Source organism: Mauremys reevesii, linkage group 1, assembly GCF_016161935.1.
Source record: "Mauremys reevesii isolate NIE-2019 linkage group 1, ASM1616193v1, whole genome shotgun sequence".
Taxonomy (NCBI): Eukaryota; Metazoa; Chordata; order Testudines; family Geoemydidae; genus Mauremys; species Mauremys reevesii.
Genome location: NC_052623.1, coordinates 218,421,784 through 218,441,093, shown reverse-complemented (window position 1 = coordinate 218,441,093; position 19,310 = coordinate 218,421,784). Strand labels below are relative to the sequence as shown.

Here is a 19,310-nt window from a genome sequence, read left to right as displayed (position 1 = left end):
AATGCAGGGCCCACCCTGCCTGCCTGCCTGCCTCAGCCAGGGACCCATCCCCACTGGAGCCCAGGGAGAGGGCAGGGTCAGACACGGGGGTAACATGATGCCCTTAGGATGCAGGAGGCTGCTGGGCAGGAGAGGGTCAGTCTGTGTTCGCCCAGAGCCCCTGCCCACGGGCTTTCTGGATGGTCACAGTGACCAGGGATCCTTTCTAGCTCCTGGGGGGATGGGGAGGAAGGAGATGAAATGTGGGCTGCAGAGATGGAGGATTTCGCTCAGTGCAAGTTCATGAGGTTTCGGGGAGAAGTGTCCCTCCTGCTGGTGATGTACAGTTCACCCCGGCCCTGATCCCTCCTCCCTTCCTGGGATAAATGAACTTCCCATCACTCACTGCAAGAGATCTTGTGTTCTGGTAAATAACTCTGTCACCCGCCCCGAGGCTCATTTATGATTTTCCCGTTACCGAGCAGATGAATTTCAATGTTGATAAATGCAAAATAATGCGCACTGGAAAAGATAATATCAAATGGATATAAAATGATGGGGTCTAAATTAGCTGTTACCACTCAAGAAAGAGATTTTGAAGTCACTGTGGATAGTTCTCTGAAAACATCTACGCAATGTGCAGCAGCAGTCAAAAAAGCAAACAGAATGTGGGGAATCATTAGGAAAGGGTTAGACAATAAAACAGAAAATATCATTTTGCCTCTATATAAATCCATGGTATGCCCACACCTTGAATACTGTATGCAGATCTGGTCACCTCATCTCAAAAAAAAATAAAAATAAAAAAAAATTGGAATTGGAGAAGGCCAACAAAATGATGAAGGGTGCAGAACAGCTTCCGTATGAGGAGAGATTAGTAAGACTGAGGCTATGGCTACTCTCCACAGCTTTTAGCGACATGGCTGTGCCGCTACAGCCGTGCTGCTAACAGGCGCGCCTGTAGCTGTTGTTTGTCAGCAAGAGAGAAGTGCCAGTGTAGACAAAGCCTGAGACTGTTCAGCTTGGAAAAGAGATGACTAAGCGGGGGGGGGGGATATGGTAGAAGTCTATAAAATCATGACTTGTGTGGTGAAAGTAAATAAGGAAGTGTTATTTACTCCTCATAATACAAGAACTAGGGGTCACCTAGTGAAATCAATAGGCAGCAGGTTTAAAACCAACAAAAGGAAATATTTCTTCACACAACAAACAGTCAGCTTGTGGACCCCCTTGCCAGAGGATGTTGTGAAGGCCAAGACATTAACAGGGTTCAAAAAAGGACTAGATAAGTTCATGGAGGATAGGTCTATTAGTGGCTATTAGCCAGGGTAGGCAGGGATGGTGTTCCTAGCCTCTGTTTGCCAGAAGCTGGGAATGGGCGGCAGGGGATGGATCACTTGATGATTCCCTGTTCTGTTCATTCCCTCTGGGGCACCTGGCATTGGCCACTGTCAGAAGACTGGGTATTGGGCTAGATGGACTTTTGGTTCTTATGTTCTATGTTCCCCTGTTACTGAGCCACCCTCTCCCTGTTGCAGAAACAGACAGAAGCCGAGAGGCAGAAGATCGTCTGGGAGTGGCAGGAGCTGCGAGGGTTTCTGGAGGAGCAGGAGCAGCGGCTGTTGTCCCAGCTGGAAGAGCTAGAGAGAGCCATTGTCCAGAGAAGGGATGAGGGCGTCTGCAGCCTGTCCTGGGAGATTTCCCTGCTCAGCGAGAGGGGAGGAGAGAAGGGGCAGCAGCCGCTGAGCCAACCCCTGCAGGTCAGGCTGTCATTGTAATGATCATACGCAGCGTTTCTACAGGTGCTTCTGAGCCCTGGACCCCAAAGCACTTTACAGAGTGGGGTCAGGGGCATTATTCCTCTGGGACAAATGGGGAAAGTGAGGCAGAGGGAGGGGCAGAGCCCTGCCCAAGGTCACACAGTGAGTCTGGGAGCGGCACCAGGGATGGGTCCTGGGAGTCCTGGATGCTGCAGCCCCAAGACCTTCTCTCCTGGAAATGTCTGTTTGCATTTGCACTTGGAGGGTGAAATCCCCTCCCCCACCATGCTGAGGTCCCGAGCCAGGCCTAAGGCCCCTCTCACCGCAGGTTAGTGGGTTTAGTGGGGCCAGGGGCCTTCTGGGTCTCTCAGCATTTGATTCTCAATGCAGAGAAATATCTTCTGCCTGTAAAGTGCCGGGGAGAAGATTTCCGCAGTGGCGACCTGCCTGCAGGGATTGCTGGGGCTGTGTAGGGGAAAGTCCCTGGTGGGGGCGGCAGCTGCTCTGGGAATGTAAACCTGAAATTCCCCTACTGCCTGAGGCCTCAATGGTGACCTCTGCAGAGCAGGAGGCCTCCCCACCCAGGGACACGCCCCCTGACGGCCTGCTCTTTCTCTCCTTTTTAGGGTGCTGGGAGCACTGGGGGCAGGTAAGTCCTGAGCTCCATTTCGCTCCCCCTCATGGGCCGTTAGGTTTGATAACTGCGCTGAATAGGAAGCTGCCCCCTGCTGTGATTCTGTCTCCCCTAGTGGCTGACTCAGGTAGGAGAAGAGCCGGTTACTGTCTGATCGCTAATGAGGTCACAGCAGAGCTGCTAGACACAGGGCCGATGGGACAGACCAGGCCTGTCTCCTGGACTGACGTGGCCACGTCACATATTCCGAGGGTGCAGAATCTCAGCTTTCACATTTGTTAAAGTGAGTTGCTGGCCCTCAGCACCTCCCCAGTGTAAACGGAGACAGTGTTGCCTTGCTGGGGCTGCCAGCAGCCTGAAGCCGTAGCTCTGAGAGCGTGAACTCTCCTGTCCCCTGTTAATGTCATCGGGGTGTCAACTGAAATAGCAACACTTTGATGTCAACATTCAACGTTTCCTGGCTGATCACTCGAGCAGGTGGAACAGGGAGAGGGCAGGAGTGAAGCCTCTGTGGGGTGGGAATAGGGGGTTGCTGTAGGGAGGGAAGAACAGAGGAGAGACTTAACAACAAGGAAGCAAGAGAGAAATGGAGAAAGGAGGGTGGGAAAGGCAGGGAAACACAGGGAAGAACCAGCAGGGCCCTACAGGGTGTCCGGGAAGGGGCTGTTTTCCTCCTGAGTGACACTGAGTGTGACAGACAAAGACTTAGGAAAATACTAAGAACTAAAATTTTATTTCCGATACGAAGGGCAGATTCTCCCCTTGTTCCTTGTACGTGGGTGTCCCATGGAGAGCAGTGGGTGTTCTGCTGTGAATGGAGCAGGGCACAGAGTCCTAACCTGATGCCCTGGCCACTGGCCGTAACGGACAGGGCAATGTGGCCCTCTCTGCCAAATGAGCTGGACACCCCAGGGTTACTGTTTCAGCTGAAGGGTTTGAGGGTTTTGGTGTTTAAGGGCCCATGTTCATTCCCTGCTGGAGACCTGGGCTCTGTCTGTGGCCACTGTCAGCATGTAGGACCTGCCCACTCTCTGGTCTGTGTCTCCTCCCTTTCCACATAATCCCAGTGCTGGTGCCCCTTGTTACTGCAGTAAACCAGCGTAGGGGGTAGCTCTGCCCCCCACAGAACCAGAGCGTCCCTGAGAAAGCTCCTGAACAATGTCTCCGTTCCTTGCTCTAGTGTCTCCCCACTTCCCATCTCTCTGGGGAGCACAGGGCTGAGGAGACTCACCATGACAACGACCATCTCAGGCTACAAAGCTCAGAACCAGGTTTCCTGGAGTTTGGGGGTTGCTGGGCTCAGGGTCTGGGACTCAGGCCTATTTCTCACCCCTCCTTTCCCCAGCAGGGAGGACGGGACATTTCAGAAGCCAGAGCCGTCGTTTGCAGAGCTGGAGAAGAGACTTGGTGATTTCTCTCTGAAAAGTGCCATGCTGCAGGAGGTGCTGCTGGGATTCAAAGGTGAATTGGAGTCTGGGGGTGGCATCTCCTGTGGTTAGAGCGACCCTCGCCCTGGGCCGGGGTCAGGGACTCTAGTGATGTCACTGATCCTCGGCTCCATCTCACAGCCCAGCTCAGCGAGTCGCCCTTCCCCATGAAGCAGCCCTGTGGGGCTGGCTCTGTCTGCAGCGGCTGCGTTATCGGCCTCTGATTTCTGTCACCAACTCATAGTTAACAGCAGTTCCATTAATAAGCAATGGGGATTTCTCCATGAATGCGAGGGCCTGAATTCTCACCTCTCCCATCTTCTCCTTCCCCTAGAGACGCTGCGACAGGGGCTGGGGAGCGACACAGGTACGTGTCTGTCTCTGACTGGCCATGGGGAGATTTCAGACCAATAACCATGTTAACAACAGGGGATCGCAGCCTCCAGCAACTGGAAGCTGTGTAACAATGGGAAGGGATGTTACTTTGTTCTTGCACCACTATATTTTCAACTGATTGTCTCTTAAATATTTTAGCTCATCAATGTCACGTAAGCTTTTAAAGTGTTTTGCAAGTTTTTTAGTACTCATTTTTTTGCCTTTACTTTCTTTAATTATTGCATTTTTACAGACTACATTAATTTTAAGGATTTTATTTTGCCGTTTTAATTCCAGTAATATTAATAGTTTTTAATTAAGTTTGCGTAGTCTGATTTTAAAGCTTTTTTTTTTTAAAGACCACTAAGGTCTTTGACAACTTTTCCTGTATTTGAGTGACTGCTTGATACTTTAAAAAAAAATACAAAGGCTGAGCTTTTTTTAAAACATTTATTTGAAAGTTTGTTAGTACAATTAGAGTTTTTTGGCTTTTTTAAAAAAAATATAGAGACTTTTTTTGTTGTGACTTTAAATTGGTAATGTAGTCACATTTTTAACTTATAATTATTTTAGTGCACTATTTACCTCTTGTGACACAGGTTGTAGCTGATTTTTACACTTTAAATAAATAAAACAGCTGTTAGCATCTAATTTGGTTAAAACAGCAATTCAATATATATATATCTATCTATCTCTCTATTTTTGCATAACCTGCACTTCTTTAAGAACGCAACGTCTGTTTGGTTCTTTTAATTAACTTTTTGCTCTAAACTTTTTTATGCTTACATTATGCCTTAAATTCATTTATATTTCTTGGAATGATTTTATTCATTTAAGATAGAATCTTAATTTTTTTTTTCTCCCAATACATTCCTAGCCATCCCGATGATGATTAATTTCTGGGGAACATCCTCAGCAGAATTATTTGAAGGTGTAGCACTGGAGAGTAAAGGCACAGAGGCAGTGGCTTGTGGGAAACGGGGTAAGTTTCATTACTAATCCTGCTCTTAAAAAGAGCGCTCTTTTTAGAAAACTAGTTTAACGTACAAGCACTGAGAGACTTTAAGAAAGTCACTAATCACGGGAGCAATGGGTCTCTTTGGAACATATTTTAACTGACAAGCCATTACAGCCTTTCTGAGAAACTATGGTCAAAATGAAGTGCAAATTAATGATCATGCATCATGAGGGGAAAGAGGAGGAAATACAAGTTAAAATATTGTTGTGGAAAAAATCGACCACACCTTTGAATTTTGGATCAGGCAGCCGGAGGCACTTTTATTATAGTACAAGCATGCATGCAGGGAGAGGGTTAAGCTCCCCTCTGCCTGTTACAAATTTTACCAAGCTTATAAAGGTTAAAACCGCAAATTAGCATTTACTTAAAATTCCCTTATTTGGGAGTATCAGTTGTGACATTAGCAAGCTACTTCAATTTTCTCCCATATATGGTGTTTCCTTTTATTGTTTCTGGGCAGTTTTCGTTGGTGGTCTGCCCAGGGCCGCCCAGAGGGGGGGGCAAGAGGGGCAATTTGCCCCAGGCCCCAAGTCCCGCAGGGGCCCCCACGAGTGTTTTCCGGGGCCCCTGGAGTGGGGTCCTTCACTCACTCCAGGGGGCCCGGAAAACTTTTCCTCTCTCGTCTTCGCTGGCGGGAGGGGGGTCGTTCCGCTCCGGGGCAGCCGGCGCGGGAGAGGGGGCGCCCAAAGGCCCCGACAGGGAACCGAGCGCGGCTACTGCAACCGCGGGGCCAGGAGCCGGGCCGCCGCCATCTTCGAGACCCGCCGGACGTGCGGACACAGCGCGGCCGCGGGGCGGGGCCACCAAGAGAGCACCAGGAGGTCGGGCCGGTGAGTCCTTGAGGGGGCTGCGGAGCGTGGCGGGATTGTGAGCAGGGAGCCCCGGGGGGCAGCGCGCGCGGCCGCGGGAGGCGGCAGGGAGCCCCGGGAGTTTTGTCCTGGCCCCGGGACACTGATCAGGGAGGACGTGTCTCCGTTAGCTGAGGTACAGGGCGGGCGGGGAGCCGGGCAGCCCGGGGTCTGTTCCCAGCATGGACCCGCTGGTTGCGGGGCCAGTCTCGCGCCCAGTCTCGCTCTTGTGCCCGACGTGAGACCAGGGCGGCGGGGGGCGGAAGGGCCCCTCGCTGCTGAATTACTGCTGAAGTGGGGGCAGGGGCGGCTCTAGAAAATAGGCTGCCCCAAGCAGCACGGTGCCCTGCGCCGCCCTTCCCCTCTTCCCGCGGCTCCGGTTGAGCTCCCGCAGGCATGCCTGCGGCAGGTCCACTGGAGCCCGGGACGAGCGGACCTGCCGCAGGTCCACCGGAGCCAAATGCCGCCCCCCAGGGAAAGGGCCGCCCCACGCGCCTGCTTGGCGCGCTGGGGTCTAGAGCCGCCCCTGAGCGGGGGCCCCCCGCCACCAAAGACCCCGGGCCCCCGGAATTCTCTGGGCGGCCCTGGGTCTGCCAGTCTTAAGACCCTTTCTTTGTGGTTACATTATACAGGCTAAAATTCATAAAGCAATCTAAAAACAAGCTGAACACTTCTTTCTTATTTCCTTCTTTTGGTTCCTCATTTTCCCTGAATGCCCTCTGTACAGATAAACATATTAAAAGCAAAAATGCAAACCTTGGCTTTATATATAACAGTTGTCTAGACTATAGGCCTTTGGGCCTAATACCATAAATGCTGCAAACAAATAATAACCTAGGCTGGACAGGTGGGGCAAATTTTCCCTATCAATATAATGAAAACAAAGCCTCTCAGAAAGGAAATATATCAGTTTAGTAGCAGTGTTGCCATGTCAGGGGTGAGGTGGGAGATGATTTTCCCCCCCATCTCTTTTTAAAAGTCCCAAAAGGAATAAAACTGGTGGCATAGTTAATTTTTTATTATTTTGTTTATTAATTAAATCCATGTGCCTAAGGCCAAATTTGGCCTAGGTAACTTTGTTGCCACGTTTTCTTGTTCACCGAGCATAGAGCTTAGTACTGGCCCTGAACAACATCATTAGCCCCTTTTGTCTGGACTAATTGAATTTTCTGTCATTGGTCTTCTTGCACCTATGCATGGCCTTCATGGCTGAAAATAATTTAACCTACTTTTCATCAACTTGTTGCTATAGGGTATTGTAAGATCTTATGAACTTTTGTCTTCTTTTTACGGTGAAGTAAGGCAGAGAGTTCAAAATGTGGGTGTTATTGGAATTAACAGTTCCCAGGGTTGGTCAATATATGCCATTGCACTGGGCTCATTCATGCTTTGTCCGCGTATCATGTAGCACTCTCTTCCTATGCGTAGTCAATGCCGATACAAAAGAATGATCTAGGCTGGTGTTTCTCAGCTGGTGGCTTGCGACCCCCGGGGGCTCAGGAAAGGCAGTCAGGAGGCTGTGAAATGTCGAGTGTTTCATTATGATCTAAAGCAAAGAAAATCTCACTCCCCCGCTCCTGCACTCCCCTGTTCATTGTGGTCAAGTGTTCTCTGCCAGCTTCCTGAAATATACAAGTTATATATAGACTCAGCACAGTTGTATTCTTACTTTTTAAATAAATGTACAGGGGTCAGAAAAAAATTGGCTGCTAATAAATGGTACTTGCTTACTTATTTGAGCTGTGAAATTAGGCAGTTTGCAGCTGTGCACAGTAACCCTTTCATTGCCTGTATCCCAGCCAGCGAGATTGAAACCCCTGCAGTGGTTAGTAGAGATGGGGACGAGGCAGAAAATTTGGATCCAAACCAGCAAGGGAGCAAGAACCAGCCAGCCAAGCCCCTCAGAGAGAGAAAGAGACTGAGTGATCAGTGCCACTTCACAGCCCTGGTCCACCCCACCCAATATCCTGTTTTCTTCTCTGGCCATTCCTGAAGCTTCAGAGGAAGGAGATTAAATAAACTTTCTCAAAATACATTGCGGAGGGGGGAGGGGGGGAGATCCCTTCCTGACCCCTACCAGTGGTGGCTGAAACCCTGAAGCATGAGAGTGAGGAACATAATACATAAAATGGAAGTAAGCCCCACTTAATGTTCCACTATTTGTCTCTATTGACAATGGCTTCCATCTTAATATCACCAGCAAACTTCATTTTATTTACCATGCCAGCAGGGTAGACTTTGTCTTGTTCCTGCCTCCGCCTGGTCCCCACCGTTGGGGGAATTGCCCTCAGGGTTTTAAAACTAGCACAGGGATTTAGTGCTGGTGGGAAGGGCTGGGTCTAGGCTGTGATAAAGTGATGGAATATTTTCCCAGCATGCGAGTCAGAAACATCTTGTTCAGGGAAAAGGCCAGGGAAAATCATGATGTGACAGGAACTAACTTCTGAAATCTTCCCTGTCACCCTTCTCACCCTGACAGGCAGCAGAGTAACACCCACCTTTGGCTCCAGATTGTCCCAGCCTCCCACAGGACAGGGAAGGGAACTGGCTGTAGTGGAGCCAGTCCAGGTAGGGATTATTGCGGGGTTGCTAGTGGGTTCCTGCTGAGGGGAGAGGGGCAGGAAATACTGAGGGCCTGGGATCTTTCGGGGAGCTCAGTCTGGAGGTGGGATGGGGGCAGGAAATACCCAGGGTGGAGAAAGGGAGGGGGACAACTCACTCACTCATGCCCGTCACCCCAGTCGGGGTATGGGTCGCCAACCACAGATCTCCAGAGTCCTCTATCCTGGGCCATTCGCTCTAGCTGGTTCCAGGTATAGCCCATTTTTGTGCTATCAGCCTGAAGGTCGCGTTGCCAGGTGTTTCTTGGACGGCCTCTTTTCCGCGTGCCTTGGGCATGTGACACACTTGCTGGGAATTGTTTAACCCAAGTCCTGGATTCCAGGAACAGACCCATGGGGTTTGGGGGAGGAAACTACCCTATTTGTGGAATGGGGCTGGTGGGGGAACCCTGGACAGCGCAGGGAAAATGTATCCGATTCCCAGTGCAGGAACATGAACCTAGTAGCCAGAGGCTGCTAGGAGATTCGAAGGAGGGGGTGGGAGGTTACGCACCAGTGGGGCCTAGAGTAGATAACCCCTCCCCTTCCTTCCAGTGGCTGGCAATGGGAAGCCTGTTGGGATTCCTACTGGGGAGCTGACCCTGGAGCCTGCTGGGGGCCCCATCCCCCGCATCAGCCTCTGGCTTGTAGGTGTGTGATGGATGAGAAGACCCTTCCCCTTCTGTCAGCTGGGAGGGGACGGGGAGGGGATCTCTAGCTCCCCTTTTGTTTTGCTTCCTGGCTGCTCTGAACAGGGTGGGGGTGGGACCCTGCTGACACTCTCTCTCTCTCTCTCTCTCTCTCTTAGAGCATCCATTTGATTGACTCCTTTCCCACATGAATAGTGGGGCTGTGAGTGGGGCAGCAGGTACTGAGTGGGGGGCTCTTGCTCTTTCAGGGGCCGGTGACCTTCGAGGAGGTGGCTGTGTATTTCACCAGGGAAGAGTGGGCTCTGCTGGACCCCTGTCAAAGAGCCCTCTGCAGAGACGTCATGCAGGAGAACTATGAGAATGTGACCTTGCTGGGTAAGGATTCCTGTCCCCTCGGTTCTTAGAAGGGGAAATGAAGAGTTAAGGTTCACACCACCCCCACAATGCCACTTCTGCTCTGCCCTCTCTCAGCAACAGCCCATTGAGAGCATTGAAATGGGGCAGACTAGGTCTCTCAGGGTTCACATGCACCTCCCTTCATATCAAAGTCACAGCTCTGCCAAGTTGCTCCAACTACTCCCTCCACCATCCAGTTACAGCTACAGCTGACCCAGTGCAGGGAATATGGGAGGGGAGAAGATGATGGGGGAGCTAGTGCTTGTGGGGTGGAAAAGACTGAGGATAGTGGGAAGGGGATAGGGAGTGTTTGCTTCAAGAAGAAGGAAGGATCTGGTGGCAGTGGGAAGGGAAGGTTTCAGGGAGGCAGATATTTGGGGCTCTCCACTGAGAATGCTTTTGCCATAGTCTCTAATGACCTCTCCCTAAGCAAAGCTCAGAACCAGTGCTCCACCCTTATTCTTCTTGACTCATCAGCCACCTTTAATACCATTGACCATGGTCGTCTTCTTGACATCTTGTCTTCTTCCTGGCTCTCCTCCTACCTCTGTAACCATTTCTTCAGCGTGTCCTTAGGAAGATCCTCCTCACCCCCACTCCACTTTTCTGTGGGGGTTCCACAGGGCTCAGTCCTTGGTCACTTCCTCTGCACTTTATCTCTGGGAAATTTCACCCACAAACACAAATTCAGCTACTGTCCGTATGCTGATGAATCACAGATCACCGCTCTACTCCAGACCTGTCTGCTTCTGTTCAAACTGAAATCTCCGCCTCCCTCTGACTCCTCGTGGATGGCTAGCCATCAACTCAGGTTCAACAGCTGAAATGTTGATAACAGAGCTGTTTCTTGCTGTTCAGCCCTGAATTAGCTGATGGAATCTCAGAGCCTCTGGCAATATTTGCAAACTCGGATGACAGAAGAGGTCCCAGAAGACTGCAGAAGGGTTAACATAGTGCCCATCTTTACAAAGGGGAAAAAGGAGGAGCTGGAGCCTAGTCAGCCTGACCTCAGTACCAGGGAAGCTACTAGAGCAATGTATAAAACATTCAGTTTGCGAATACGCAGAGGATGAAGGGGTAATTGGTAGCAGCGAGCATGGATTTACTAAGAATATAGCATGACAAACCAGCCTGATATCCTTCTTTGATAGGGCAACTGGTTTGGTGACTAAAATAGACCTGGACTTCAAAAAGGCTTTTGACACAGTCCCATGAGTAAGCTGGAGAAATGCAGGCTCAACAGAACTCCCATTAAGTGGATATATAATTGGTTACACAACCGCAAACAAAGAGTAACTATTATTGGAATGATGTCAGATTGGAGGGATTTCTCAAATGGGGTTTCACAGGGATCTGTTTTGTGTCTGTTGCTATTTAACGTCTTCATTGACGACCCGGATGTAAGAATAGAGAGCATACTGATCAAATTTGCAGATGACACAAAGCTGGGGGGGTTGTCAGCACTTTGGAGGCTAGAGCAAAACTTCAAAGGGAGCGTGATAAATTGGCAAACTGGGCTATAGACACCAATGAAATTGAACAAAGACAAGTGTAAGGTGCTACACTTCGGGAAGAAAAACCCAATGCACAAATACTGACTGGGGGATAACTGGCATGACAGCAGCACTGCTGAGAAGGATCTGGGAGTTGTGGTGGATCACAACCTCAACACGAGGTCAACAGTGTGATGATGCTGCAAAAAAGAAGCAAATGCATTAACAGAAGCATAGCATGCAAATCACAGGTGGTGATAGCAGTGATCTACTCAGCACTGGTTAGGCCTCAGAGCAACTCCTGGGTCCAGTTTTGGTCACCAGTGACTAGACAGGATGTAGAGAAACTGGAAAGAATCCAGAGGCAAGTGACAAAGATGATCAAAGGGGTGGAACGCAAACCAGTGAGCAAAGGCTGATGGAACTGGGTGTGTTTACTTTGGAAAAAAGAGTTAATGGGGGGGGATATAACAGCAATTGTCAAATACTCGAAAGGCTGTGAGAGCGTGTGTGGCCGTCCTTCCTGGTCTGTCTCAGGGCAGAGCTACAAAGTCTCCAAGCCCAGGCCCTCAGGCAGGGTGGGGCAGCAAACGATTAGGGGCTTTGCCCAGGGCGAGCACCAAACAGTCTGGGGCTCAGGCAGGGGCAAGTACCAAACAATCTAGCGACCTAGCTCGGCGGACGGTCGACCAACACAGGCCTCCTGGCCGAAGGTGGGTGGCAGGAGGTAGGGGGACCCTGGCCCACCTGACTCCACTGGGTCCCAGCCCCAGGCCTTAGCAGTGGCAGTGTAATCCACCAATGGATCATAGGGGATCTGCCCACAACACCCTTACTTAGTGTCAGGCCAATGACTAGATGATGGTCTAGTTTCCCTGGGCTACTTCCTACAATCCCCAGGGTTTGGTACCTCTGGCCTCTGTTTCCCTGGGTCGGTGTCTGTGGCAGCCCCATCAGCTCATTGGCACCTCGACTGGCTGGTGACCCTGGGAGCTCTGGCCAGCCCTCTGGCATCTGCCCCAGCAGGTCCTCAGTGTCCCGCTCTGGCAGCGGGTGATAAGTGTCTGTCTCTCTCAGCAGCTCCAGCCCAACTGAGCTGCAGGGCCCCCTCCTCATATACTTCTGTTTCCTGTCCCGTCCCTCAGCTTCCGGAGGGGTGGAGGTGGCTTTCCTGGCTCTGTAGCCCAACGGGTGGGTTGTGGTCCCTTCTGGTCTTCCCCGCTACAGGCTGCCATACAGAGGATGGAGAACAGTTCTCTCTTGTCACAGAGGGCAGGACAAGAGGCAGTGGGTTCAAACTACAGCACAGCGGATGTAGTTTAAATCTCAGGGAAAACTTCCTAACTGGAAGAACCGTAGGACAATGGAACAGACGCCTAGGGAGGTGGTGGAAGGTTATTCACTGGAGTTTTCAAAAGGGAGGGAGTTAGACTACATGACCTTTGTGGTCCTTTTAACACTATGGTTCTAAGGGGAACCAGGGTTCACCCTTGGAAAAAGCTAAAGCGAGCGTGTCCCTTATTAAGGGTATGTCTGCACTGCATCTGGAAGCAGCCTCCCAGCCAGAGTCCATGCTGACTCACTACAAATAATGATGTAGATGCTGTTGGTTGGGTTGTAGCTTGGGTTCTAAAGCCAGGGGTTGAGGAGGGTGGGTGGGCTGGATGGTCTGAACTCCAAGCAGAGTTCTAACATCAAAGCAGTGTCTCCGCAGCCATTTTTAATACACTAGCATGATAGCCTGAAAGAGGGCCGACTCCCTGATGCACCTTATTAATGCCCTAAAGAGGGCGGTCCCAAGGGAGACTGTATAAAGGTTGGGTCACCTAACTCCCTGTAAATCCATGACCCAGCCCCCTCCCTTGGCACCCTGTCACCGAGCCTTAGTGTGTCACAACTGAGGATGCCAAATTAAGGACGAACTGCTGAATAACTGGTAGATATTCTTTTATAAGTTTCAGAGTAGCAGCCGTGTTAGTCTGTATCCGCAAAAATAACAGGAGTACTTGTGGCACCTAAGAGACTAACACATTTATTTGAGCATAAGCATGCATCCGATAAAGTGGGCTGTAGCTCTCGAAAGCTTATGCTCAAATAAATGTGTTAGTCTCTTAGGTGCCACAAGTACTCCTGTTCTTTTATAAGATATATCAAACCAGCCACAAAAGTAAACGCCTGTTTCACCACACTGGCTAACAAGAAAACATAAAGGCCGTTTTCTCAGGCATTCCAGTTCTTATATCACCACCAAAAACACTGGATTCAGAGCTGAGTAGTTCTTTACAACCAGTGTCATTAAATAATAGTTTCTTCTGATCCCAAAGGGCCAGCCACTCCCAGGTGAATATACAACTTAAATCTCACCCCAAAATCATGCTGGTTCCAATCCTTTAGTATCTAATATCTAAAGGTTTATTCATAAAAAGAAAGAAAGGGAAGAGTTAAAATTGGCTAAGGGAATCAATTACTTCCATAATGGCAAAATTCTTGGTTCAGGCTTGTAGCAGTGATGGAATAAACTGCTGATTTAAGTCAAGTCTCTGGAGTACATCTACAGCTTGGATGGGTCATTCAGTCCTTTGCTCAGAGCTTCAGTCTGTAGCAAAGTTCCTCAGGAGGTAAGAAGCAGGATTGAAGACAAAATGGAGGTGTTTCCAGGGCTTTTTATAGCTTTTGCCATGTGAAGGGCATCCCATGGTTCTTACTGTGGAAAATTAGAGCAACAGGATGGAGTTTGGAGTCACATGGGTAAGTCACATGTTCATGCCCAGTTTCCCTCAGTCATTGCAGGAAGCCATTACCTAGATTCCAGACAGCACATTTCTATGACAGTCCACTCAGTGTAGATGGGCTTCTCCCATGATCCACTGTCAGCCAAGTGTGTCTTGATGAACCACTTAATTTGAACGGTCCCTCCAAGATGTGCTAGCTAGCTACCTTGTGGGTGTTACCCTGTTATGCTTATAAGAAGCACACGGGATCTTTTTCAGGGGAAAAGGCAACACACTGTATTTATTGAAGATACAACAATTAGCATATGCATTCAAAAACACACACACACACTCTCTCTCTCTCTCTCTCCTGCCAGTCGATGTTATAGTTACCAGTCCAGAGTCCAGATCAACCTAGTGGCCAGCTAGGTTGATCATGGGTAGGAGCAGCTGGGTTCTGTTGGTCATGACATGATGCTCTGGGGAAGTCTTGGCAGACTTGGCACCTTGTTTATATAGTGATTTTCCTTCATTGGGACCAATGAGTTTTGCACCGTCATGTTGTAATCAATTGTTGTTTGACGAGTGCTTGTTTTCTTAAATTGTCCATCTCATCCTTTATCTTGTTCTTTCATCAAGTCCCTCAGGAAGTTATCCCATGTTGGTTTAGATCACAGCTATCTTGTCCCCACTGATAGGTGCCTGTCTCATCTTTAGAATCATCAATCTGCCCTCCTCTGACATTTCAATAGGGGCGTGTTGCAGCCTTCTGGCACCCTTGCGTCTCTCTCCAGTTCCTCCCTCATACGTCTGGTTCAGCAATGACCTTCAAAACTTACCTCTTAACACACACATTCCTCATTCACACACAAAACAAAATGTTGTGTGTAAATTAATTCTGAACAGGAACATCAAATTGCAATGCAAAAGAAAACAATCACGGCATTCTTTTACTTATTTTAAAATGCTAAACCTACAACAAATTGGTGACCCTCAAAGGTCTGTTACTGCCTTGAAATCAGTCCAGACACAGATTCTGGCTGATGTATCTCTACCCATTGGCCTATTAGCCCATTCCTTTCTGTTATTCAAAAAGGGTGACTGGCAGGATATGATCAGATCATACACCAATACACTTAATACATGCTACATAATTATTTATCCTTCATTCCAAATTATATAAAATACCAACCTAAAATCCCACCACTACATTTTGGGGAAGAGTGTGGAGGAGTTCAGTTCCTGGTTTTTATTTGACCTCTCTCCAGCACTTGTTTCGGTTTGGCCTTCCCCTTTCCATGCCTGTTTGAGGTTTCTGTCTCTATCACAGCAGGTGATGCAATGGCATGTGAGAAAGAGGAGCACAATTCTCAGCAGGAAAATGTTGAGCAAGTGGATAAACACAGAGAATTATCGCAAAGATTGGAAAGGAATGTGTCCAGGAGTCATGAGCAGGGAAACTCTTGTGAGATTCAGTACAGACCAGAAAGAGAGTGCGGAAACCAGTCAGGAGAGAAAGTGGGTAAATATATTTCCTGTTGGAGAACTCAGAAGGACATCAAGGAAACCACAACCCAGCAGGAAATCCTCATGGGAAAGAGAAAAAATACTTGCACTGATTGTGGGAAAAACGTATGTGACTACTCAGCCCATATAAAGCATCAGAGAATCCACACAGGTGAGAAACCCTATGAATGCAGTGAGTGTGGGAAAACCTTCAAGCGCAGCTCACATCTTATTACCCATAAGAGAATCCACACAGGGGAGAGGCCCTACAAATGCAGTGAGTGTGGGAAAACCTTCAATTACAGCTCAAACCTTATTAATCATCAGAGAATCCACACTGGGGAGAGGCCCTATGAATGCAGTGTGTGTGGGAAAAACTTTACTCAAAGATCAGGCCTTTCTGAACATCAGAGAATCCACACAGGGGAGAGGTCCTATGAATGCAGTGAGTGTGGGAAAAACTTTACTCAAAGATCAGGCCTTTCTCAACATCAGAGAATCCACACAGGGGAGAAGCCCTATGAATGCCTTGAGTGTGGAAAATGCTTCATTAACAGCTCAGATCTTTCTAGGCATCAGAAAATCCATACAGGGGAGAGGCCCTATAAATGCAATGAGTGTGGAAAATGCTTCACTAACAGCTCAGCCCTTTCTGAACATCAGAGAATCCACACAAGGGAGCGGCCCTATGAATGCAGTGAGTGTGGGAAAACCTTCAATCGCAGCTCAAACCTTATTACTCATCAGAGAATCCATAGCGGGGAGCGGCCCTATAAATGCAATGAATGTGGAAAATGCTTCATTAACAGCTCAGATCTTTCTAGGCATCAGAAAATCCATACAGGGGAGAGGCCCTATAAATGCATTGAGTGTGGCAAATGCTTCACTAACACCTCAGCCCTTTCTAAACATCAGAAAATCCACACAAGGGAGAGGCCCTATGAATGCCGTGAATGTGGGAATACCTTCTCTTGGCACTCAGCCCAAGTTAGCCATCAGAGACTCTGCAAGGGAGATAAACACCATAAAAACCTCTAAGGCTATCAATACTTTTTTTATTTAATATTTTTTCCTGATTCTCATGGAGTCCCTGGGCGATGGTCTGGAACTGCTCCCCACAAAGCCAGTCAGGACTTTGGGGAGCCGCCTCTCCCTTGCAGCAGACTGTTTTCAGGGCAAGAAGCTCACACGTCTTCAGCTCCTGGATCTCTCCTTGGAGCATTCAGCATCCTCTGCCCCTCCATGCGCTTCCCAGAGCGAGCCTGCCCCAGTGGGGTCCTGGGGAAGCCACAGGGTCCTGCACCTCCACTTTGCAGTCAGACGCGACTCTCAGCCAGCCAGTAAAACAGAGGTTTATTTGATGACAGGAACACCATCTAAAACAGAGCTTGTAGGTACAGCGAATGGGACCCCTCAGCTGGGTACATTCTGGGGGGCAGTGAGCCAGACCCCCATGTCTGCACTTCACTCCTCGTCCCCAGCCTGCTCCAGACTGAAAACCCCCACCAGCCCCTCCTCTTCTGCTCAGCTCCTTTCCTGGGCCTGGAGATCACCTGACCTCTTTGTCTCCAACACCTTCAATTGGCACCTTTGCAGAGGAGGGGCCCAGGCCAACAGTTGCTAGGAGACAGAGTGTCAGGCATTTAGGTGCACTGACCTTTTGCTTTGCTAGATACTTAAGAACTGCATGGGGGACACTGAGGCACCAACACAGTATTCAAAGAAAAGAAGAACATTCCTAGTTCGTCACACCCACGTAGTAACTTTTAAAGCTGCTTCAACTGTTTGCAGCACCGTTATCCCTCAGCTTGTCCAGATGAGTGGTCCATTTTTTTCCTTTTGATGTTCGCCCTGATTTGAGATTGACCCATTGATCCTTTCTATCAACACAATTGTCCCATGAGTAATTTGAATCCCAGGAAACAGGGAGCATCACATTTATACCATTCCTCCTATTGCAAAGTTATTGTTAGAGTCACAATGACACGGATTGTATCATTGCCAGTTGCCCTCACGTTGCTCTGGGTTTTGCTGAAGAGCAGTTATATTGGGCACTTTTCAGATTATATTTAAATGAAGAGGAGCAGGGGCAGGAAAAAAAAGAGTTATTTCAGTCTCTGTGACACTGGAAGGATATGAGGTGACTCAGCGATTCCCTCCTTCTCCATCACTGCAGAACTGTAACATTTTGTCTGTGCCATACAGAGTTTATTTTCATCACATTCTATCCATCCACTTCTCCAAGTGTCATGTGATGAAGCGTTCTCAGCTGTCTGTGCTTGGAGATGATGCTTGACTTGTTTAATCCGATACCAGAGTCGCTATGACTGGAGATGAAAGTTTCAAAGACCTGGAAGGGGAATTTAAATGGATCCCAAACATAGTATGGTTATTTGGCATTTAAATCCCAGGTTTCATCTGAATTATTTTGGAAAACTGAAAGTTGTCTTGTTTTTTGTTTTGTTAGTTGTACAGGAAATGATGGCTAATCTTGAAAGGTTAATTTGATTTAATTTACCCCCTGTAGTGTAAGGAGTTCTGGTAGAACACCTCACTCCAAAGGTTGAAGTGGGAGAATGTGTGTGAGAAAGTGTGTATAAGAGAATATTGGCCCAGTATAGATTTTAATTTTTTGTGTTTTCAAATAGAACTTATTTTGCTTAGTTTCAAAGTCAGTTTCTAGAAAAAGGAAAATTACTTGAGGAGATAAATTGTGTAAGTTTTTACCCACTTAGACTGTAAGGGTCACTGTCTTCCCCACTTCTCTAATTTGCAAAGGAAAGGTTTGACATCTATAATAGGATGTGCCCAGTATGTAGGAAAGCTGCACTCATCAACCATCAATATAAAGAAAAAGGCTGAAGTCCATTGCCTTTCAGGTCAATAAGCCATCTAAAGGCTGGTCTATGCTGAAAAGCTATGTTGACATAGCCACATCTCTCGGGGTGTGAAAAGTCCTCTCCACTGAGAGAAGTAGTTAATGTGACCCAGTGTAGACAGTGTTAGGTTGTCAGAAGAATATTTCCAGTGTTTAAAGTGTAGGCAGAACCTTAGACAGATTGATCCCCTATGGGAAGCAAGTCATGACATCAATTCCAATTTTGACCCATCTCCCTATATGTGAGAAAGTTACTAGTATGGAGGGCTGAGACAGCTATCCGATCGCCTGGTTCCTCAACTGTAGCTACAGCTCTTAGTATCCATCAATCCAAAGACTGAGAGAAATGGAGAGTTTCAACCATTGTCATTTTAGTATTTTATTGTTCCTCTCTCTGTTTTTTGTGCTAGCCTGTCTTTTATATCAGGATGTGACTGTATAACTCAGATCATGTGTAACAAAAGCTCATTGGTGCCAATTGGCAAAGGGGTCACTGTTCTTCACAAGCAACTCCTGTCTCAGACCTGACAAACTCACCACACCTAATACACTGTTTTTATGATATTTATCCAGGAAGAATAGCAATGAGATCTCTACTGAAAGCTTGTAAATTATTGATACTCCTAAGCACTGTGACAGGTGTGTATGAGTCACATTTAAGGAGTAATTTAAGTACATGGAAAATTAGGCCCATGTGGTATTGTCATAGAATCATAGAATATCAGGGTTGGAAGGGACCTCAGGAGGTCATCTAGTCCAACCCCCTGCTCATGAAAGTGAGTCACCCCAGTCAAAGGTCTTGGTGGCGACAGCCCATTCAAGTGGGAGAGGATTGGCACCTGTCCCTTGCTTGCCAGTTATGTGATGTGTTGCTGCATTGACAACCTTTGCACCAACCCAGAAAAGCCAATGGAAAACCATCAAAGACAAATTATAGACATCAAAACCCTGTAGAAGTGACAAGGACAATATGAGAATGAGGAGATCGTCCTTTCTGTGAATAAAGACAAAAGACTGATTCAGTTCATAACAGGG

The 19,310-nt window shown here is 48.2% G+C and overlaps 1 protein-coding gene and 1 long non-coding RNA gene across 2 annotated transcripts; both read left to right on the top strand.

Moving 5' to 3' along the window:
* Positions 1 to 3,805: 3,805 nt before the first annotated feature.
* On the top strand, positions 3,806 to 9,582 carry LOC120403046. Its single transcript, XR_005597438.1, has 5 exons — positions 3,806 to 3,834; positions 4,135 to 4,167; positions 5,053 to 5,157; positions 8,521 to 8,609; positions 9,540 to 9,582. It is a non-coding gene; the product is annotated as an uncharacterized LOC120403046 (long non-coding RNA).
* Positions 9,583 to 15,261: 5,679 nt separating this feature from the next.
* Positions 15,262 to 16,484, top strand: LOC120403008 (zinc finger protein 239-like). The gene has a single exon (XM_039533660.1). The coding sequence runs from the start codon at positions 15,482 to 15,484 to the stop codon at positions 16,433 to 16,435; it is 954 nt and encodes a 317-aa protein (XP_039389594.1). The 5' UTR covers positions 15,262 to 15,481; the 3' UTR covers positions 16,436 to 16,484.
* Positions 16,485 to 19,310: the final 2,826 nt, after the last annotated feature.

Bases quoted from the DNA above. Each gene is read 5' to 3' on its own strand.
- LOC120403008 (XM_039533660.1), top strand. From the start codon at position 15,482: ATGGGAAAGAGAAAAAATACTTGCACTGATTGTGGGAAAAACGTATGT.